Source organism: Symphodus melops (genome assembly GCF_947650265.1).
Source record: "Symphodus melops genome assembly, chromosome: 9".
Lineage (NCBI taxonomy): Eukaryota > Metazoa > Chordata > Actinopteri > Labriformes > Labridae > Symphodus > Symphodus melops.
Window position 1 is genome coordinate 6208730 of NC_136699.1, and position 24520 is coordinate 6233249.

The 24520-nt window shown below is 40.4% G+C and overlaps 1 protein-coding gene across 2 annotated transcripts in view; it reads left to right on the forward strand.

The window, feature by feature from the left end:
• LOC306829236 (protocadherin-1-like) overlaps nt 1-24520 on the forward strand; it is a 183507-nt gene that overhangs the window by 123987 nt on the left and 35000 nt on the right. Inside the window, exon 5 of one of the 2 annotated variants that reach the window (XM_079352185.1) lies at nt 12029-14092. The exons of the other annotated variant lie outside the window; for it this stretch is intronic. Coding sequence (XP_079208311.1) covers nt 12029-12087 — 59 coding nt within the window. The 3' untranslated portion in view covers nt 12088-14092. Of the gene's footprint in view, nt 1-12028; nt 14093-24520 lie in introns of those variants that run through there. 2 annotated transcript variants of the gene reach the window in all.

Genomic DNA, 24520 nt, shown 5'->3' on the forward strand with positions numbered 1-24520 from the left:
GGGAACTTCACCCTACTCCTTTTGAGAGCATTTTCTTCCCGTTTCTTTTATTACATCTGTTGTCTGTTATGTTGTCTGCTGCTCAAATGAACCAATAAACTAAACTAACTAAACTTAAAACTTTAAATACATAACTGATCCCAAGTACATACCTTGTTACTTTCCTGAGTGACTCATTATCTCCTGCAAAATTTGACTCCTAATAAGTAAACACCTTATGGAAGCTATAGGTGCTTCTTGCTATTCTGCATTTGTTAAAAGTACAATCTGTTTAAAAATACAAAGCACTCTTTCCTTCCTCTGTGTTTTGTTTTCACCCATCGTGGATATAAAAGAAATAGGGGAAGTGCTGCTCCGTGTTCAGGAACAACAACTCTTATTTAGAACTGACAGTTTCGTGTGTGTTTTATGCATGTGCGTGTGTGTGTGTGTGTGTGTGTGTGTGTGTGTGTGTGTGTGTGTATGTAGTGACATTCCTCTAGGAAAGGAAGCCATGAGTCACCTGAGAACATCACAAGAAAATACAGCAGTGTGTTTATGTGTGTGCGTGTGGTTTGTGTTTACTTTACTACAGATATATATCTATTGGTGTATTTTCAGTTTCGCGTTTGTGTACCTTGTCTTTGGCGTTTGTGTGTGAGTGGTGATTTTATGTGTGCGTGTGTGCGGAGTTGTTTCCTCTGATATCTCACCTTTCTGACAGGAAGTCAATTTCCTATTTGCAGTTTGTTCTGGCAGCGATTGGTCTGGTCGGAGTTGATTTGTCTTCGTCAGAACCAATCAGGTCCTCCCTCACACAGGGTGACACACACTGAGATCGCAGGTTGCCATAACGACAGATTGATTTGTTAGACGACCTCTCGTCAGCTCTTAATTTCTAATCTGTTTACACGTTTGCATCAGCTGTTTTGTCAAACTTTTGAACTATTTGCGCTTCTGTGAGTTATTTGTGTGTGTGTGTGTGTGTGTGTGTGTGTGTGTGTGTGTGTATTTCTGCCCTCTCAGTAAAAATCCATCGAGAGAAGAGAGAAAGAAAAAAGCTTTTTCCTTGTTGGCGGCAGCTGCAACCTTCGCTATTCATCACTGTCATTAGAGCATCTGAAGCTGCCATATTATTCTGTTATGCAGGTTCTCTCTTTTGTTCGTTTGTGTGTGTCACTGTCTGTGTGTGTGTGAAGTGGCTCAACTCTATCTGGAATTGAAACAGATTCGGCAGCGACACAGCAGCTATTTTCTTCTCTGTGGTTGACCTAATTGTGGGCTCACTCGAGCGACCGCTGAGTTTGTTTGGACGCTTCGTTCGGCGCTCACAGTCTCATGCTAATGTCCATACAGAGCTCATTAGAGCACAAAACATTTCCAACACTCACACAAACACTTTCCCACAATCAAAAAGACTCCTGTTTGATGTCAGCACCGCAGGCCTGACTTACAAACGTACTGTACATTGAGATTTCTACATATTTTCCGCTCCTCCACTCCTCTTTTTTATTTTTTTAAACTCATTTATTTTGCAAACTGAGTCACTCCTTCTGGTCCTTCTATTGAATCATATCTACTTATTTTATCAATGCAAACTGTTCAGGAAAAAAAGCTATACCAAAAAAAAAAAATGTCTCGGAAAATGTAGCTGTATTCTGCAAAATAGGCATTTTAATTTCCATTATGTAGGAATTTGGTTTGGTGCGTTTGGCGCCCACCAAAGGTTTCTGAGTGCAACTGCAGTTTGTGAAACACCAGTCTCCTTGTCAAAAGTTATTGTACGATGAGATTGGCTGAAAGCACATTTTCCTTTGAGCTTTCAATGACATTTGGGGGAAATACATGACAAATAGTCGCGACAAATTAGTTTAGTTTTGGATCCTGTATTAATACAGAGAAGAAAAGACAGGCCTTTATTTTTAAACCTATAGGCCATATTTAACAAAGTTAGTTGGGGTCCAAAGAATGTGCTTGGTTTTGCCACTGAACGGCTCAGATTGATTACTGATCCAGCGAGAGGTTGAACAGCTACTTCCTTGTTTGTGAGTCACAATTAGTGGTTTTGACAATCAGTGGAAATGAACACTTCATAAAGTTCAGGACAGCGCCAAGACTGCAAAATCATCCAACATAAAATAGATTTCTTTGAGCAAATGCCAGGCTTTTTCCGGACTGCGTTTTTGATTGTTATAAAAACAGAATCAATGTAGTCGCCCTCCTGTAACCTTTTTACTGACCATATAACCAAATATTTGTGATGCTGCACCGGCTGCATGAACTCACCGTTAATCAATAAGACTGGAACCATTGTGCTCTGACTCAATCACTTTTTCTCAGGATTCTCAAGTGTTCAATGCAAAGCATGACTCACCGCCCAAAACACACAACACACAAACAGCAGGATCTCCTCTTTAGACAATAGAGGAGGCAGTCTTGTTAAAAGGATTGGGTTGGCAGAGGTTGGCAAGGCGACCTCTTGCCAAAACAGCCCTCCAAAAGACTTTTATCTCGTGTTTTACAGAAACAAAAATACTCCAATACTACAAATCAGAGGGCGAGACAGTTGAACTTCAGAAGCTTAAAAAGATCAGATAAAACTGTGCTTTGAGTTCGGGATTCAGGGAGGAAAGACAAACAAAGGGAGGTCTGAGCCACACCGCCACCCTCAGGTCATTTTCAGCCCGCCCCCAGACTCTGTGAGTGAATGGCGTCAGCAAGGTCACAATGCGCCGCACCGCTCGGTTTATTGTCTGACTTCCCTTTGGTCTGAGTCTCAGCTTCAGTGAGCATCAACAGGCAGTAAATGGCGATCTGTGTGTGTGTGTGTGTTATGGAAGGAGTGTGTGGGAGAGGAATGGCATATTGTAGTCATGGTCACACTTGAGAGGAAGATGTCCAATGAACCTCCTATTTTCCTGTTACAGTTGATGTGAAATGGAGGCTGGAAAAGAATGAGAAGGGACAGTCAGAAGAAATAGTGTTCATGACGATGAATATATTTACTGATACAGAAGATACCCATGACAAAACTAATTATAAGGTTCCAAGTACACATCTCAACCTTCCCTGTCTGCAAAAAGACAATTAATAGAATGCCAGTTTGTGGATGAAAAACACATCGACTGTTTCCCATGGTATCATTTTAAGCAAATCAGTATGATTCACTGGATTCACTGCGCATCATTTGTTCTCGGAATTTCCGACTTCTGAGCTGCATCAGGAATACCCCTGAAGTTGGAAAGTCCGACTTGGTAACTTGGTGGAGCCCGGGCCGATCCATGACACCAACATGGCTCCATCTTGGCTGCATCTTTAGATTGCCACTTATCCGTTAAACTAATACTTTTCATACAACAGCTATTTGTTTGTTGTAATCTTTAATTGTTTAGTCGTACTATCTCATATGCCCTGGGTTACAAAGTCGACTATCTATTTCTGCATCTGCCAATACTACTATTGTTATTAACTGGACACTATTGTAGGTACAGCAGTTTGTTTACAATGTATTTGCTATTGCTACTTAATCTACCGCTGCTACTACTACCACCATACTTCCTTCTGGCTCAGTGTCTTGATTGGTTCAGATTTATTTTCTGGGAGCAAGAGAGTTTCTTTCTTCCATGTCTTTGACCCTATCTAGTCGAGTTTTTTAGGTCAAATGTCTCCCTCGAACTTAAGCAAGCACACAGCGGGGAGCATTTATAACAAACTCCCACTCTCTGAATGTTTGAGAATAAAGAGACTGAGATAAATGAGACTTCATAGTGTATGTTAAATCTCCTCTAATGGGCTCCAGTGATGACTCCAATGTCTTTACAATGCAGGTTCTCAGAGAAAACCTTTAAATGTTGGTCCAATTTGGTCTCATTGTGTCTGCCGTACAGTGACAGAGAAAAAGGAGATAAAAGTCAAAATGGGAACAAAAGAGCTGAAAATGATTTGACCAAAAATAAAAAAGGAGGCGTAGGGAAGGGAGAAAAAAAAGCAGAGAAAAGACAGCGAGCAGAACACTTAAGAGAGAAAATCGACTTTGAAAAATGAGAAAGAGAGAGTAACGGGTCAGAGCTTCACCAATAAAGCAAAGAGAGAGAGAAAAAAAAGATTCAGCCTTGGCAAGAGAAACGGAGGCATTTTCCTGAGAGCTCTTCAGCCCGGCGGACACTTCCATGCTTTCCTCTCCGCTCTCCCACAGCCATTCAACTGATTTAATTCTCCAAAATGGAGTCTCTCTGTCAGTCTGAGCATTTTTTTTTTCTCAGCTGTCACATCTGAGACGCTCTCCTCAGCCGCTTCTTCACTAAATCTGTTTAACAGCGGCACATAAAAAATGACATAAATTCAAAGGATGAGCTACGTAAAACAGCACAACAAGCAAACCCGACCCCATAAAAATGGCAATACAGCTGACTACTGACAATGTTATCTAATGCAGGCAATAAGTCAATGGTAACTGATGAAGTGGTGTAGGCAGGCAGACTGTATAGATGGTATCAGGAGAGACTTAAAGCTGATATCTGATGAGTCAGTCAGTCAAAGCAAAGTTACATTTTAAAGAATCGAGAGTTGGCCCAGTTCTGACACTGAATCTCTGTGATAGGAAGTCAAAATGACGTCAACATACACTACATTTTGTAGAAAAGTAAAGTCTTTAAATCCAGTTAATTGCTCCTTTTAAAATGAAAATCTCTTAAACTGCAACTCTCACACACAACTTAAAAAAAAATGGTCAGACTGGCGGAGACCGAATGCTGGGCACCTGCACACTGTGGAATCTGTGGGTTAACCAAACCAAACTCAAGTGTTTCTATTTCTATTAATATGGGTCCATTGGCTATCATCCACAATGGCCCTAATCAAGGAAATTATCCATTGGTTCCTATTCAACGGTGTGAAAAATCGTCCCTATAGGTCCTTCGTTTTGCTCTACTAATTTTTTGTCTCCTATGCATTTGTAAATTTCTAATTTAAAACTGAGACAATTTATACATTTAAGTCCCTTAAAGCTGATTTTAGCATTTTACTGGCTACGGTGTGAGAAGTGGTTGAATTCTTTATATTCAACCACTTACTACACTACCTCACAACAGTACAGTACATCCAGTGCTGGACAAAAGAGAGAACAATCCACTCAAACAGTCAGCACAGCCAACCCGCTGCACTGTGTTCAGTCTATTGTTGACGGTGTGAAAAGGAAGCCCGAGGCTGGGCATAGAGCGAGCTGCTGGACAGCCACCATTACATTATCAATGGCCTGACAGACATAGAAGGGTGTCAAGACACACTGCCACTTTACTAAGCTCTGAAATTTCTCTTTTATGCAGCCAGACAACACTTTGATGCAGGTAGAAATGGCACAGAGGCCTCTCATGCTTTTTTTTTACACTCTCTATTGTGTGCAGCTGCTGGAGACTCAGCGTCTGGAGAATCTGAAGGCTGCTGCAGAGCTCCTCAGCCTGCTTGTGTCGAGGTTGTGTTAAAAGGGGTCTTTATGTTACTTTCCTCTCCATCTGAAGTCCTGAGAAAGCCTCAGGCACACCCAGAGACCGACTCAAAATTCTGAGCATTTCACTGTGAGCCATTTGCTTTTATAGATACAGCAGTCTCCGTTGAGACTGTTGTTGTTAACTAGCTTTAATACCTGGATCACGTTCAGAATTTAAGATGATCACAACAAACAGCATCCAGAATTCATAATGCAAGAAAGCTCAACACATCTCGACTCCTTAGCCTTGAAGATTTGATGTGAAACCCAGATGACACCCACCAGCACAGTGCATTAATCTGACAGTCACGTTTATCATTTGTCACTTCACCTGCTCAATCATTTTGCAAAAAAAACCTGCAGACTCTCAAGTTCCAAGTCCTGTCTTATCGAAGTATTTACAACAATACAACATAAATTCATGTACACAGAAAAATTAACTCTTTGGGTAATCCGATGCACATTTTTAATTTATACATCCCAAATATAAGTAGTCTGAGCAACTGCCGAACATTAGGACTTAACCTTAAGTCTTTTTGAAGATACATCGTAGCACTGGCAGTCGCAAAAGAACACTTCCAACATACATAACCGAACTGTAGCCATTTTTTTTATTACCCTAAAGCCATGCAATCATTTCAATTAGCAACAATGAAACATGTTTCATCATTGTTTGAACATTAAAGGTTTATTTAACTCTCTATGCCGACGATATCCTACTATATTGAGTTTATGTCAAACCGTCTCTTCAGATCTCCATTTAAATTGGATTAAAGATGAGGAATGTTTGTGTTTGTTTTAGTAGGTTAGTTCCCTAAACAGATGAGACATGTCTACAATGGATTTATGTTGTGTTTTGTATTTTATCTCAACACAAAGAAACTTGTCTTCTAAATTGACTTCTCTGTCTCAGCTGAGATGTAATTATTTGTTTCTTTCTCGTCACTGTTGGATTTGATTAACCACTCCATTCCCCCTGCTTCCTCGAGTCTCATAACTCAGATTGGGTTCTTGTATTAAATCCGTTGATCAAGTCTAATGCCCCGGTGGGAGGGCAGGTGGCGAGATTTCCAAACTTTACATTTCGCCTCAGGGTTTTTTTTTCTCTTCAGCAGTGCTTCATCAAAGCACAATTTCTGCCCCACGCCCAGCCCCTGAAGTCAGAGCAGTTAGGTTTTTTAACTGGCATATTTTCTCATTTCTTGCAGAAGACTGTTTTTTGACTGCAGTCCTGTCATCCTGGAAGGCTGGTTTAGTTTCATCAGAAAGCCACTCACGGTTTCTCTCTGTTGAAATGTATTTCAACTCTTTACATCCTGCTCTTCTGTAAATGTGGAAACGTTCTGTCACAGAAATTAGCTTTCACCTTAGTATAGGTGAAACATTGTTTCCATATAGCATAACATTTCCAGCATCTTATCTTGATCTTTTTCTTGAATTTTCGATCTCATGATAAGCAAATCCTGAACTTTTTTTTTTTTTAACATTCAATGTAAGTGGTTATTTAATCAGAGCTGAAATGATTAAATAAAGTTTGCAGAAGCTGTCAAGGAGGTTGGGTTAACCTGCAGGTTAAATCCTAAGTTTAACTTTACAAAATAAGACCTCAAACAAGATGCCTTTCATGTAGCTTGAGCCCCCAGAAGAGCACATGACCTTGTCCAGTTGTTCTTGGAGAAGTTTGTGCTGAATTGCAGCCTCCTCAGGCTTCCTGACTGACATCTGATCTCCACTGCTGAGATTCAAAAACTTTGGTTTTAATCTGCAAAAGAAAACAAAGACAAAGCACAACACTAACATCCACTGTCTGCATACAAAGCAGCTTGACTGAAAATAAATATAATTGTAAGTTGCCCTTGAAGGAGGAACACATATTTATCACTCTGTTTATTTTAGTGTAGGGTAGTATTAAGATATTGTTCAATGTATTTTCAGATTCAAATGACAAATGTGGAGGTATTACTTAGAAACCAATTTTTCATTCAGGGAAAGGCCAAACTACCAACTTGTGTTTATTAGTTACACCAAAAGATGTGTGCTTTCCCTTTGAACTTTCCTTTTTGAATTTCAGATTTTGTTATACAAGAGATTTTTCTCATTTGGATTTCGTCCCTTTTAAAAAGGCTGGTGTTTTGTCCTTCTAGTTAGCAACACAAAGTCAAAGACGAAGAACAAAATCAGGAGAGTAAAAGGTAAAGGAACCTTTAGTTGAGGAGTTGGTTGTGATGTGTTTGAAGCTTTGTCCTCAGAAGAATGCTGACTTTTGAGGTCATGCTGAGGAGGTTTTGGTGTTTTTAACCTGCTCTTTGAACAGGCTGATCGACTTAACGCTTTCTAACCTCTCTCTCTCTCTCTCTCTACGAGCAGAGCCCTGTGTTTTTGTTTTCCGTCTTTGATTCAGTTTATCCGTAGTAAACAGCAAAGGGCAGCTTTCTTGACTTTTTAAACCCAAGGTGCTACATTCCTGCTGAATTTTAAGAAACAGGAAAACAACCATTGCAGAGGTAAAATGCAAAAAGTGAAAGAGGTGCAATTCAGTCGAGGGTTTATTTTATCAGGCTGCTGAAACTTAACAAGCCGTACTGACACCTGTGGTTCATTCAGGGGGATATTTACATTGCCAGTTATTGACATCTACAGCTCATGATTTACCTCAGTCGCCAAAGTTGAATCCAAATGAAAGTAGTGGTACACAAATCTAGTTTGTTCTCCAGATTGAGTGCCTGACTTGCTTTGCATATTTTCCCCTGTCAGCTTTTCATTGTGTTCAGTGCTTGACATCGAATACTGGTGTGGAGTTATTTTCCCACAACCCATTTGGTTCTCTGATTGAAGGGTCACTTCAAACCATGAAGAACTTGGAGCTGAAGAAAGGTTGAGAGGGCATGCTAAAAAACATGTTTGGTCCTTCTGCTCTAATTTAGCCAATTGTGTTTGACTTGGTTGAGATCTGGTGGAAATGGTGGTCAAGTTGTGTTGACAGTACCTTATTTAAATCCATGTTTTTGTTAATGGGTAGGCAGCAAACTCTAGTAACTACAGTTGATATTACTAGAGTCAAGGTGGGAGTCAGGTTTAATAAATAGGCCAAAAATAACTATTAATAATTAACATAATATATACATTAACAAAGAGACTTGAAATCATCCATCTTACCTTTGTAACCATTGTTATTTCTGATGCCTCTTTGTGATCAACCTACAGAAGAAAACTAGCAAATTGTCTCTTATACATTATTGGTTTTATCTTTTGGTTATTACCAGACCAAACAGTCGTGGTAAAGAAATGTATTCTTAGTGCGTAGCATGTCCATGTTATCCAGTAGACCCACAGAAGGATCTGATGACCACGAAGTAGGTCAGTGAAGCAGAGTGGAGGTTTAATTGCTTTGCTTACAAGCACTTTTGTTGTGCTTATGCTCAAATACAAGCTCTGCTATATATACTGTATGTGCTACTGTGATTAAACGTGCCTGTTTTGGGTTTTGAACCAGTGATTATTCAGTCACCTTGTTAGCCAACATCAGAACCAACATAGCCATTATCTTTCTCTAACCTTCGCCATCCTTTCATACTGTTTTTTTTTTTTTGTTGTTTTTTAACTTCAGAATAGAACCACATTCACCTTGCCTTTTAAGACTGCAAGTCAACCTTGTGGTTTGAGTATTTTAACTTTCATGTCTTCCTAAAATAGAGAATTAACCTCCAAGCTCAAGGTGTCTGTTATTTAAATGAGCATTATATGAAGTCTTGAATCCTTGAAACCTTTTTGCTCGTTTTAAATGTTCTCTGCCCTTCTGATGGTATTTAATATATATATATATATATATATATATATATATATATATATATATATATATATATATATATATATATATATATATATATATATACATATACAGTATATATGTTTTTTAACCCAGTGTAATGCATGTTTGACATATTTTACAAAAGCCTTCTTATCTTGGCAGTTTTGGATAAAATATTTTAAAATCAAGTTGTATAAAGTTTGTATTATTACCAACCAGTTATTATAAGGATTGTAAGTCATATGTTTAACTAAATCAGATGGTTTTCTGTACACACATTTAAACACATTTGCTAATCCTGTTTGTTTTAGTTTGTTTTAAAATAATGCCAACTGCCTTGAAAATCCGGTGCGTATCAAATGACATGTTTTTTTTCTGGATATATTAAAGTGTTGAAATGCCCTTTCCTGTGATTCAGTTGCCTCTGATGCAGTTTTTTAAAACTTCAAAGCAGCTTCAAATAGAAAATACTCCAAATGTTCCTCTTGCGTCTTTCAAATTGCAGTCCTATTTACAGAATCATGGAGTTCAGGCTCAAATCTTCATCCTCTCTACCTTCATCATGCTTTTGGCCTGCTGGCTGGGGATTTATGATTATAACCTGCAAACACTCCAAACACCAGCTGCCACATTTACCTACTACCTTATTAAATATTAACCCACGCTTAAATTGCCTTGTAGCCCTATGTAACCTGGCTTTGATTCTGCGCTGTTTTGACCCACTTCCCAGATCAATGACATCTGGAGGAGGAGGAGGAGGTGGCAGGGAGTAGGAGGGAGGATGAGGGAGGAAGGAGAGGTCGCAGGGAGGTGCCGATGATGTCTAACAAACGTGCCCGGCAGGAGGTAACCTCTGGAGCAGGTAGCGTGGAGAAGGCGCTAAACGAGGACGACGTCCAACTGTGTGTTTCATTATGAACAGATGCTGCCGCGATGGGAGGGAGGAGCAAGGGGAAGGAGGGAAGGAAGAGGTGAGGAAGTCAGATTTGAAGGGGAGGGAAAGGGAAAGAAGAGAAGGGATGTCAGGATAAAGGCTTAAGCTGAGAAATTTGGAGAGTGATGGAAGGAGGAGAAGGAGGGGTCTAAGGAGGAAAAAACATGATGGAAAGGAAAGAGAGAAGGGGTACCTCTGACTGTGTGAGTATGAAAGTGTGTGTACACATTACACGTCCCTCTTTCTTCAGCTTAAAATACAACATCAAACATGATTGCATAAACTAATGCAAGGTCATGACACAGCAGCCAACCAGCCAATCAAACTGTGTGTGTATGTGTGTGTTTGTGCGATTGGATGTAGGTGTGTACTCTAGAGCACTAACAGAGTCAAAATTTTGCACCAGGTGACACTTCACCTGGTGCATATCTTGAATCACTCCAAGTACTCTTCATTGTCATGGTGCGTTGTTATTAATTTACTGTGCTTCTCCAATAAAAGAGAAAGAGCTGCATTCACATGTCCATCCGTAGTCGGTATAATAGTTACAACAAGGACTGAAAAAAAAATAAGACAAGTATTAGCACAGATTAAGTGAATTCAGTGCAGTTTCAGTATCTTTCAGGACCTTTGCATCCTGTAGTATTGCACCTTTCAATGATACTATTGCACATCATATGTTATGCATCATAAGTCATTATTACCTGTACAGGTGTTAGCTGGTGGGATCTGTGTTTGGCTAACAGCTTACGTCCTACTCCTAAACCCACTGCAACATTTACATGTGGGGACACATTTATTCCCAAGTGTCAGAGTAGAAATCACAAGTTAGTGGAAACAAACACTCGTATTAAACAATCGGAGTGATAATCTACTGGATTCATTACAGGAGAAAAGACAAACTCTTACAGGTTTAACTCACAAATGCCAGAATAAAAAAACAATCCATTGGATTAATGCAGGCAAAAACCTCAAACAGAGCCAGCATTATGTTTAAGAGCCATCTGTTATGACTGTGTTGGGCTTGGAAAGTGGGATAGTGGGAGATGAAGAACAAAAGAAAAGACAGACAAACGAAAGACAAACAGAGCAACAACAACAATTAATATGACATATTTGTTGCTACATTGTCAGCAATGATAAAAGTGCTTGTAGTTTTAGCAGTGACAACAAAATATTATAGTAGACTGGTCATTCTAATCTTAACTTTAACAACAGTAATGACAATGAGATGCTAAGCAGGCATGACATCTTAGAAGTGATTATAAAATATTTCATAATCAGCTTCATTAAAAAGCAATAGCATAAATGTGAGATTAGCATACATAAACCATTAGTTTTTGCTCAACAACCTTTTTTATGTTTTGTGCCAAATCCACCCTATCTTTTCCTTTATCAATTTTTTAAGTGTGTTTTTTTTGTGCCCATTTCAGATTTTTTGAGTGTTACATCAAGTTTTACCATTTCATGTATTTCATTCACTTGAGTAAGACTTGCTTTTTCCTCTTTTTTAACCCTGAGAAAATAAAGTGATTTCTATAAGCACTGTGACAGTAACTTTATGCGCAGCTCAATTGTTTGTGCACTTTTTTTTTAATTTGATGAAATTATTTACATTTTTGCTGCTTCTACAAACCGCCCCTACATTTTTTAAATTAGCTTACTTTTTAAATATATATTTTTTTGTCTTCAAAGCTTTTAATTAATCCTTTTTTTTGTATTGACTTTACTTTTTTTCTCATTGATGAGACATTTTGCATGGAATGTGTTTTCTGCGTTGCGTTACCTGAGGTGTAAGACGTTCGTATCTATCCTCTTGTAGGTGGAGCGTCGTCGAGCACCGAGCCGGAGAGAGGGGCCGGACAAAAAAGACTGCCTTAAGACAAAACTAAAGACACAAAGAGCATCTAAAGCTTCTTTTTTTCTTCTTCAATTTACAAAAAGAAAACAGATTAAGTCCTCAAGCTTTTTTTCCTCTCTGATGCAGTTTTGAGGATTTTTCTCTTTCCTTCCCTCCTTGCCTGTGGTCGTGAACTGCTTTTTGTGCTTCATGTTGCACATTCCTGATACAAGTTTTTCATCAAGGAGAATCAAATCACAATAAAGCAGATGAAAGAAAACGGTTTTTTGGAGAAACAGCCTGAATAACAAAGGAATTAACCCCATTTGGTCCTTCTTGGGTCTACTTTTTCCCTCCTCGACCCCTGTAGGCCATTTTTCAGGGGGTGGATGTGTAAATTTTTGTCGACGCTGTGCTGTTTTCATTGTGGATTTAACTAAAGCCTGAGTGGACTCATTTAAATGCAGTGGATTATTGGCTCTCCACCTTTCATTGTTTTGTTTTTTTTTTGCTCTTGTTGCTCTTTTTTCAGCGCTTTGCAGAATGAGAACTGTGGTTCTCAAACTTTGTTTTCCCAGGGTCACATTTTATGGGCGAATCAATCTTTTTTCTGACCTGTTTTTCATATTTTGATCGCCCTGGTGCCTGTAGTTGTTGATTGACAGTCAGGGTTCAGAGGACAGGGTGTACAGCAGATAATCAGCTGACCCGCCTTCTCTCATCGGCCAATATAAACTCTGGTAGGAACCGACAGGAACTGTTGTTGAAATATTTTTGCTCCCCAATATTCCCTCTCAATCATCCCTCTTAACTTGATCTAAACATTTGGTTACAAATAAAGAAGCAATCCAATGTTTGTAGACATTTCAGTTTTATCTATGTGCATCTAATGCAGAGTTCTATCCTGGTCATGTTAGCCTAGCTTAGCATAAGGCAGACAAGTAAAGGAAAATTGAGTTTTGCTCCATAAAAACTGAGAACAAAAAAAAAACAAAAAAAAAAACCTGGCTTATATGCATACAAAAATAAAAAATGTATTTTTGGTCAATAAAATACAAATTCCAACAACTTCAAAGCTGAATATAAGCTATATTACATCCCTGTGGTCAGTCAGTTTATTTCTTATTATAATGTTTTGTGATTACACATCTTATTACATTTTTAATAAAAACATACCCCACATGGATCTAGATTTTTCTGCATTTAGCCAGGGGGTACAACACAAACTCAGTTAATTGTTAAAACATATTAACCCACAATGGGCACGAAATCTACTGATTTGTCCCTCTTCTCATTACTCTGAAAACAGTAAATAAGATGAGAATTATATCCCATGTCCAAAATTTTCATGACTTACTTTCTTGAACTTTGACTTAAACCTAGCATAGCAAGTTAAAACAAAGGTTTTTTGGAGCTATGCTTGCTGTTTTCCCCTTACATTTTAAAAATGTGTGCTTGGCTCCTTAAAATGTTTCAGGTATTTTCTTAAACATTTTTTTTATCAGTATAATTAATGTTTGGATCAATTAAGATGGAAGGATTGAAGAGCAATTGTGCTAGCTAGCTAGTTATCCGCTGCTAATGCATCTTCGAACCAAATCAGCCCTCCATCTTTATCTCCCTCTTCCTCTGCTTCTCTACCAGACAAATGATACAACTTTTAAGACATAATGATTTGTTTTTTAATGGTTTAATTGAGACGTTAAAACCTCTATTGGCCTGTAAGTCAGATTTCTGCCTTCTTGTATTTTCCAGTAAATAAATGCGTGTAGGACTCAGCAGGTTGGTTAGTATGACAGCTTAGTAACAGATGAGTAACCATTGATCTAAGCCTGGAATATTTGTATGTAAGTACAACAGTGTGTTAATTCTGAACTATACCAGTATGTTTATGGGATATACAGTTGTAAAATGGTGTATGAGTTTGAATATTTGTAGTCATCACTGGTTTGCTGTAGGAAACAAACAGAGCAGCTCAGTGACCCGCTGCTGTACCTGTGAATGTACTTTGTATTCAGAGGTTTTTATTAAATTAAACAAGTGCTGATATCATTCATGGTATCGTTTAGTTTCTGTGTTTTGGTCAAAGGTCCGTATGCATGAAGCTATCTGAAGATCTTGCAGAGCAAATCTGCAAAGTGTGATTCAAATCTGTTGCCAGGAGTTTTTGGCTGATTTTGAAACACACTGAAATTGATAAAAAGAAAGTGTCAATATGAACTACGAGAACAAAAACAACCCAAAGAGAGAACATTTCATATTTCAATATAGTTGTTTTATGTCCGCCACCCCTGCCACAGAGTAGGCGATAAACAGCATGCTGCCAAAATCAGCATTTGAATTATTTTTTCTGTGCCAAAGATTCATTGTGAGTTGCACTTTATGTATTATTCAAAATCAATGTGATTTCCTTTTTTTTCTGTCAGAAAACACTATTTATACAAGATATACAAAGATATAAATTGCCCCGCTTTGTCCACAGGGGTCACCAAAACGAACTCAAAAGTTCCTCACAGGAGCTTTAAGTTAACCAATTTATAAAGCAAAGACATTAAATCGACAATCCCACAAAATAAAACATTGATTACTTTTTTGTTCAAGAGTTAGATCAGATTTTTAAGCAGAAACAGCTGTTACATTACTGTCTTCAAAGCAATGGACTCCAGAGGCAAACTGTAATTTATGTGTCCTATCATGGGAGTTGCTCGTCTACCTCTATGTCAGCTGAGAAGTCTGCTGATGTTATTATGTAATTGTAATGTGTTAAAGAATTCCTATGCAATAGAATAACACTGTTTTTGCTGTACTTGCCAGTGGAGTTTGGTGGCTACACACATTATCTGTTTGGAGAGGTCCTATGGAGGGATCTTTTGTGAAATCTTCTCACACAATCATAATGACAATCAGAGCCAAGAAGAGGCTAAAACAACAACTTTAAATGGACATAGTTTTTAAGTTTCCAAATCATGCCAAGACTGAATTTAAGAGGAGAAACTGTCAAATCAGAGTTTTAATCACGATCACACACCTTGGAAGCTCTGATGAGAAACAAACCTGTGCCGGGTAGCTGCTGAACTGCGCCAAAACTGATCTAAAAATTAATTCAAATTTCATCCAACGAGATCTAAGAAGTTTAATCTCTACCTTAATCCCACCATTAGCAGTGGGGCGAGTGAATCAGAAGCCCTCTGGATGACTCCTGTGACTGTTATTAACTTTTTTTTCTTCTGAAAGTCAGAGAGTTCAGAGAAAACTAAAGTGGGGATGTTTCATCACACATCTTCTCTCTTTTTGGAATACTTTGAATGCATGTATTATTTGGTATTAACGTCACATTTATTGTATTTTTGTATTCATAAAAGAGCTATACTGCATACTGCTACAGTAATATTACAATGTATACCGTCACGTCAATATGTTTTCTAGGAGAACACGTCATTTAGAAAAACAAATAATACATTATTTATACATTTAAAAGGTTTCGCAATAAAATGGGGGTGTGTAGTTGTGTTGTGTTCCCTGTACTCGAGCTGGTAAGTGTGATGAGCATGGCCTGGCGGTCAAAAGTTATACTGGAATGAAAAGTAAGATGAAGATGGAGTCAGACAGAAGGAACACTCGGGATATTTTTGTATCCATATATTTATAGATCATGCAGTCTCTGACGCTGCACTGCATTGAAAATAGATTAAAAATTGTTTGTGCATGTGTTGGTTTGTGTGTGTGTTGTGAGGTGTGTGTTGGCTCCCTCCCTCGGGTATGCTGCTGTCATTTTATGACTAATTTTCCCCTTCACTGACAACTTCACACCTGGTTACACACATACACACACGCATGCACCTCTTCTGTGTGTGTGTGTGCTGCTGTCATTTAGACTGTGCGACTAAATTCACATCAGATGATAAATACTGATACATTTTTTTTTTTACAGATATGTGTGGAGTTGAAACTACAAAAAACATATCAACGTTTCTTTTATTCAACATAACCGCTAGGCTATTCGACACATCTCAAATCAGAGATTTTAAGTAGCGTCTTAGACATCTGGTGTATGAATTAGTCCAAAAAATGGTGGCGCCATGACAACTTTTTTTGCAGGAAACGTGATCTCTCATCTGTAGAGCTATTGATGGTATACTTTTTGTGTTAAAGGTTCAGAACAGACCCTTATCAGGCTTTGCTGAGGAGGTACTTCAGCATTAAGCCCTCGAAACCTTCCACATTGCACTACTCAGTGTGCAAGTTTTTCATGTTCCAGACTGCCTGTCCCTTTAAGAGTGTTTCATTATCTCCCGCGTCTGCTGCTAATCACACAGAGAAAAGGAATCACTGCTGTAATGATAGACTGAACAAACCAATACGAGCTTGGAATGGATCGATAAAGAGCCAATCGGAGGGGAGCTGAGACAAACACTCGAGCTCTGTGGTGTGTTCAGGTTCAGCTCTGTGGATTAGGGTGTGCCTGGCTCAGGTACAGATATTTCTGACAGGTATAGAACACATGAAGAGTGAGTGTGGTTGTTCTGGAAGTTTGAAGTGTCTGCCTCTTAACCTTATCTCCAGTGGTAAATAAAGTGCTAAAGATGTTGTGTGTTCACAGGGGTGTGTGTGTAGGTGTGTGTGTGTGTGTGTGTGTGTGTGTGTGTGTGTAAAAACTAGTCCATACTTAGTGCCGCTGTTATATTTTAATTAAAGCTGAACAGCGGCCTTAATTACTGCCATGATAAACAACACCACTCTCTCTCCCCCTTTCTCTGTATCTCACTTTCCCTCTCTCTCTCTCTCTCTCTCTCTCTCTCTCCCCACCCTTGTCATCAAAGGACCAGCAAAGCTTGCCCAGATGTACACACTCCCGCACACATGCACACACACACACACACACACACACACACACACACACAGAAAGCCCGCGGTCGGTCTCGATGGTGCAGCAGAACTGTGTTTATGGCTGTTAATGAAAACTGAGGCCAGAGTCCCAGAATCCCAACGCTAATCACCATCCAACTCTCTGGACAGGAGAGAGAGAGAGAGTTTTTTTTAGAGACCAAAGCAAATTCATGTCTGTATGAGCAGTAAAAGATAAAAAGTGAATCTGTGTAGAAGCAGCCATTTTTCTAAACGTGTTTATGCTTGCCATTGCACTTTGCCTGTGTGTGTGTGTGTGTGGGTGTGTGTGTGTGTGTGTGTGTGTGTGTGTGTGTGTGTGTTTGCATGTAACATTCAGTGTGCTGTTTGTGCAGAAACAACACAAAGCATATACAAGTTTTCATGATATGAACTGTGGATGCATAAATTCATCAGTGTTGAGCATATTTGGAACTTCAGTCACATCAACAAGTGTTTTTTAAATATATTTTTACCCTGTATAGATTGTATAGATCCAGTATAGATTGGATATGTAATACCCTGTTGTCAGAAAGTCAATGAATCCTCTCTTTTTTCACAAGTAAAGCCAATGTAAAAGGGACTTTAACCTACAGTCTTTCTTATGGCCAGCAGGGGGAAACATGACTAAAAAAGAGGGCGTGGCTCCCATCAGGTCGCCTCGGCTAAAATTTATCGGATTGTTCAAATGTGGTCATTCACAGCTGGAAAATCAGGATGGCTACTGTCAAACTAGCTCTATAAGTGAAAATATAACAACTATTCATAACATTGCTATAACACAAAATGATGCCTTTTTGTGTGTGTGCTTTTGTGTGTGTGTGTGTATGTGTGTGTGTGTGTGTGTGTGTGTGTGTGTGTGTGTGTGTGTGGTTGAGAATAATAATCTGGTCAACAGTCATTGGCCATTTAAGGGAAAACTGTTCAGCATCATTTGATTTAGTTATGCTGTTATGAATGCTTAAATGAAACCGTGTGGATTATGAAGTCATATAACGATTTAAAAAAAATGCTGTCAGTATAAACTAACGATAATATTGTGACTCAGAGCTCTCTGCTCTGCTGCTCTCAATCTGTGAACGTGAAAACATCCCACAAAAGAGAGCAGTTTAATAACCACACACAGGCTCACTGAGCTCAAACCGACTGTACAAATGGACCATAGAAAGAGACATGGCCGCCCAGAGAGCACTGAGTGTGTGACGGGAAACACACAAATGAACTTCTTCCTCCGCTGAGACAAATATTCCTGCTGGCAGGGCGAAGTTAGTTTCACATTTCCACATTTCAGTGATGAGGAAGTTTATCACCCAAAACTAAACTACAAATTTAATTTCCGCTTAGCTCAGTTCCTGACAGTCGGTATGTTCTGGTGTATTTATGTGTGTGTACTTAAACCTACTGTGAGGAGTTTTTAGACTGTAGTCTCTGTTACCTGCCTGTACATGTTCTATACAATAAGTGATTTAAAGCATGCAAACCTGAGCGTTCATTTTCTCTAACTTGTAAAAAATAGACAGAATTTAAAGCAACTTGTATCTTTTGTTTTCTTGATTTTCCAAAATATGTGTAAAGTATTTGTATTCACGGGACGCCAAAAATCAGTAACATAAGTTTATTTCCAGTCCCTTAAATTAAATGCAGATACACATATTAAAATACTTTAGTGAGGTACGAAGCACGTATAGGTAAGTTTATTTTTATGAAGCATATTTCAATAAACATGCACACCTGCATGTACACACCAACAAACACAAAGGGACAGGGATACAGAGTTCCAAATAATTAGTGAGCCCAGAAGTCTGCATCACTACAGAGCCAGCAGTGTGTGTGTGTGTGTGTGTGTGTGTGTGTGTGTGTGTGTGTGTGTGTGTCTGCAGGTCTGGACAGTCCTCCTTAATGAGGAGACAGAGGACAGACTGGTTTATAGAGAAAACCTTCCAAATCCCATTACTGCACCGGTTACTGTGTTTGTGTGTGTGTTCAGAGGAGGAGTGTATATCATTGTGTGTACGTTTGTACAAATTGTGAACCATTGTGTGTTTCTTGTCATTGTGAGTCTATAAAACCATGTTCTGTGTGTGAGTGTGTGTGTGTATGTGTGTGTGTGTGTTTGGTCTGTGTGCATGTCCCATTCTGTCCTCTGTAAACAGCGTCTTCTCATTAAAGCTTTCCGCTCGGCTGCCGGCGAGATCCGAGTTCTGGAACCTGGATAATCCACTCCCCAAAACACACGCACACACACACCTGAATACACAATTACATACACACACACACACACACACACACACACACACACACGCACAGTAAAGCTCTTTCAGGCCTGCTGACTTACAGCCCTTGTATCAACTTAACGGTCACCTGGAGAAAGAAAAAAATAAAGATGGAAGAAAGAGCAGCCGAGGAAGTGGAGATAAGGGCAAGAAGGAGGGAAGTGAGAATGAAAGGGAGGAAAAAAGAAGCAGGAGTGCGAGCAGGCGAGGTGTAATCTCAAGAGTAACATGGAGAATGTAGTTTAAACAGATGAATTGCATGGTTACAGGTTGTGAGGTAAAGCGAGAAATATAGTGGGAAATGAAGGAGGTAGAGGAGACGAGAAGAGGTCAGATGAGGAGAGAAGTAGGAGGAGAGGAAGCAAGTAAGGGAGGAAGGAAAAAGAGAAGGAGGAGGACAGGTGTAGGAAAGGGTGTAAGAAAGAAGTTTAAAGAGGAGTAGAAGAGATGCTATTGAGGAGGGAAGGAGAAACAGCTAAAGAGAGCTAAAGGTAAGCCGGCATAAAAAATGTGGCTGAGGAGGAACTGAAGATGTGTAAAGGAGAAAAGGAAAAGGTGAAGTAAACAGGATGATTTACAATGTTTAAGAGGGAGGGAAGGTCATAGAAAGGAGGAGGAAATAAATAAGAGGTTTAAAAAAAAAAGAGAAAGAATAGAGCAGAAGGAGTGTTAGATGATCAAGACGGGGGGGGGGGGGGGAGTAAACACAGAGGAGTAAAGGGGGAACCAGCGGCTAGAAGGAGGTGAAATTCAGGAGAAGAGATGAGGAGCAATGGCGTGAAAGAAAGTTGCTGAGGAGAACCGGGTACATGTTGAGGAGTGCGCCGTGAAAAGACGATGACTGTGTCTCAAGATGCAGAGAAGTGGAAGGAGGAGAACATGAGGTGAACTTAAGGTTTGCACTGTTTAAGGCTGAGGGGTAAAAGGAGGTGAGTAGAAGAGGTAGAGGAGGAAAGAAGAAAAGAGGAAACGGGGAGGCCTATGGAGATGATCAAGGACACGAGCATCATGAGAAATGGGGGAGAAAGAGGTGCAAAGACTGTGTTGAAAGAAGAGTGTGTCGTGAAAAGGTGAGAAGGCATGATGACATCTAAATCACGAGGAGGAGGGGCAAAGGTGTAGATGACAAGGAAGGAGGAGGGAGAGGAGGAAAGAGGGCGTCTTTGGTCCTTCTTTGAGAGGAAATAGAGACATTAAAAAAGAGTTGTGTTAAACAGACCGTGGAGAAGGAGAGTCAAGATAAGATGGGAGGAAGGATTCGAGGGAGGAAAGAGGAGTTAAGCAAAGAGGTGAAGAGAAACAGGGAGAAAGGTTGGTGTGAACAGAACGATTTACAGTGTTTAAACAGTAAGAAGGAGATAAGAGGATGAGATGGCTAGAAAGGAAGGAGACGATAAGGGAGCTGAGATGTAAATATAGGAGGGGTGAATGAGAGTTAAAGGAGCCAGGTGGAGGAGAAGGAAAGGGGGAAGATGGGAAATTGAAAAAAAAAAATATATATATATAGGAACAGGTATTCAAGGACAGAATGGGGGGAAACAAAGAAAGGGAGGCTGTAGAGGAGGCGATGAAGATGAAGTAAACACAAGGAGCAAGAGGGATACATTACTGCCAGATGAAGAAAAGGAGATGAGAAGAAGGGTGAAAAAAAACCCACAGATGGAGAAAGTGACAGCAGCAGCTTAGGAGGAGCAGAAGTCTCAAGCAAGCAAAGACAAGAAAGATGACTCTTCCACTTCCTCCATCCTCTGGCTTCCCTCTCTTCATCCTTATTAGACTGTTCCTCTTCCTTAAGTCCTTATTTTCTACTCGTCATCCGCCGTCCTTCATCCTCTACCTCCTCCGTTCACGCCTCGTCACACCAGGAAGCTAAATTGTGGGGCAAAGAGGAGTGAAAAGAGCAAAACGGAAAATAAAGGATGTCACGGCGCACTGAGGGGGAGAGGAGGCTGATGGAGCAATTAAAGATAGAGTGGTGTAAACAAAGGGAGCAGAGGAGGAGGAGGAGGAGGTCAAGTGAAGCAAGGGACAGTGAGAGTTGTGTCAACAGAAGATTTAAGGTGAGAGGAGGTGAGAGAAGAAAAGTCAGGAGTGACAGTGGAAAGAGTGATGTAAACATGGACAACTGTGAGCAGGAGAGGAGGGAAACATTGGCAAGAAAAGGAGGAGCAAGGAAGAGGAGCAGGAACACAGAATGGGGCAGCAAAGAAGTGAGTAGAAGGGTAAATATGTGGAAGAGGAGTTCAGGCATCAGGAAAGAGCTTTATGATGGAGTCTGTCAGCCTCAGAAAGGAAAGAGGAGGAGGAAGAGGTAAGTAGGAGGTAAGGTGGGAAGGAGGAGCAGTAAAATGTGTGTAAAAGAAATAAAAACAAAAATACCTGACGGGGACAAGGCGAGAGACTGGAGGAGCAGATGAGGAGAGGAGTACCATTGGAGATAAGAAGGATAAGCGAACTGTCAGAGTAGAGACTAAATGAGGAGAAAGGAAAAGAGGAGCAGAAAGTGAGGAAGATGAGGGGCCCAGAGGGGGTGAGGGAGTAGAGTGGGAAGAGGAGGAGAAGCTGAGGGAGTGGGTGTATTTGTCGGGTTAATCCTCGTCTATTAGCTGCTCCTCTGTGTGCTGTAAGGATTAGCCTGTAGTCTGAGCTCCAGCAGGTCGGGGAACAAGGGGGCCTCCCTGCCCTTAGCGGTCCAGCCAGGAGCTTCCATCAGTGGGCACAGCGACCCAGCACGGAGCCCCCCCTCCGTCCAGGAGCTCTGCGAGAATCAGGCGTTAGTCTGTTTTTTTTCTTCCCAATGCATGGTGCTGAATATCCAATGAGATGATAGATGGAAGAGCGTTTCCCTGGGCAACGGTTTAGAGGCCCTCCCCTCAATTAACCCCTTGGCATGCCCCCCCCCCACACACACACACACACACACACACACATACACACACACACACACACACACACACAGACACCGAGAGAGAGAAACACACACTCACGTATTGTAGAGATAACTCTCCCATTGATATGCAAGATACAAAGTCACACAGCCCATACACTGATCGGGTCAGGTTGAGTCTGCTGCTCATAATTCATAGCACAGAGGCCAACACACACACACACACACACACACTCACAATAGACACACACGCACACACACGAGATAAAACACACAGCTTAGCGGAGGATGCAGTATTTACAATTCGGGTCACACAGGCAGAGATAAAAACACACCGAGGCGAACACGGGTCAGTGATGCTGCTGGTGCTTTTTAATGCAGAGCACAATCACACACTTACACACACTTACACACACTTACACACATTGGAACGCAGTCAAATACACACGTATACACACACACACAGTTTGGGGGCAGAGCATTACTTATGATGTTTGTAATGCTGCACACAGACTCCGTGTAGCAGTGAGCACACACATACACGCACACACAATAACATCTACCACACACATATTTCACACAAGTACACAATCTGGCACACACTCTGGACATTCAGCATGCTGCAGATAATCCTTCTAGGAGTAAACAGAAGAAGTGTGTCCGAAACTTCTTGGTGGGAGCGTGGAATCTAGTTTGTTGACTTCTGCCCATTTCCCCGTCAGTGTGTGATTTGTGTTCAGTGTGGAGGACAAGCAGGCTTGTGTGTGTGTGTGTGTGCTGCTTCTGGTTAGATTAAACTTCAAACAACCTGAAGCCTCTGATTGGTGGAGCTAGTTTAGGGCCTATGAGTGAGTGAGTGAGTGTGTGTGTTAGTGTGGATGAGCCTGCAAGGCAAAGCCAAGGGAGAGAAAGTGTATGACGGACTGCAAACGGCACGCAGACAGGGCTGCTTTCACATCACATCGCATCACTCCCGCGTTAGTGCCTGTATGTGTGACTGAGTGTCTGTGTGTGTGTTTATGATGGTTTCGGGACGTATGTGTGTGCGTGCATGTGGCAACAATTTTATGTGCCAGCCAATCTGTGTTTGTGTGTCTGTTTTGCAACTACAAGGGGAAACAGTTTTGGGCCATAACGGGGCTGCTGCTATATGAGTGAGTGTGTGTGTGTGTGTGTCTGTGTGTGTGTGTGTGTGTGTGTGTGTGTGTGTGTGTGTGTGTGTGTGTGTGTGTGTGTGTGTGTGTGTGTGTGTGTGTGTGTGTGTGTGTGTGTGTGTGTGTGTGCGTGCGTGCGTGCGTGCGTGTGGGTGTGTGTGTGTGGGTGGGGAGGGAAGTGCTGTCTAGGGGGGAGATCTTCTTCTGCTCCAGTTATAGCGGTCAGACACCAGCACAGCCCTCCACGGTCCACTTCCTGTCCATTTCCTGTTGACCTGTGAACTCTGCTGGCTGACTTGAGATCCTGAGGGTTTGGATGATGTGTGTATGTGTGTGTGTGTGTGTGTCTGTGTGTGTATGTTTTAGGGGGTGTTTCCTTTATAAACCTCAGAGGCAAAATCCAGAAATAAATGAAGCAAAAACGGAGGACGATGGAATTATTTTCCCTCAGTGCACCGTTACACTGAAAAATAACAAAAACTATTAATGTATACCCTAAATTTAATACAATTACCACATATGTATGAATACAAAGGTAAAACTGACAGTAACTGTCAATTATTCTTCAGAATATAAATTGAGAAATTATTCTGTAAGGGTCCATAAATCAAAAGCAGTCAAACAGTGGTTTTCACATGATTAAAAGAGCCGTATGAACGACATCAGAAGCACATAACAAAACATGAACAACAACAGACAATTTAGCAATTCAAAACAGTGCAGAAAATATTTCCCTTACTACTTCACATAGCCCTTAAAAAACAATAATGACATAACCCAATAAAAAGCCGTATTTGACTCATCACGCCGTAATCTCATTTTAATTATGTGGAATGGATTCCCAGGACTGGGATGTGCAGCCATCAGGGTGCTATGTGTACAGTGACTTCATATCTTGACTTTTATACACAGAGATATAGAAGCATTGCTTTCTCCTTATTGGTTCTCATCTTTCTCCTGACAATATGTGATTTTTCTGGGTGTGTTTAGATAACATTACAAGTCATTCTAAAACAACAATAACTGTAAAACAGAAGAACAATGACACAGGCTATACAGTGGCACAGATGACATCATGCAAACAGCAGGGTTTGCTTCCAATCCTGAAAATAGTCACCTGGAAAAAAAAAAAAAAAAAAAAAGAAGCTCTATTTGCTGAAGTAGCATAGCACTGTTTATGGCAGCAGAGTCACTTTTTCTTCAACTAGTTGATCCTGTTTTCAGTAAAATCTGTGGGAACCCAGAGAGGTCACGTGTCTCGATATACCTTTGATCA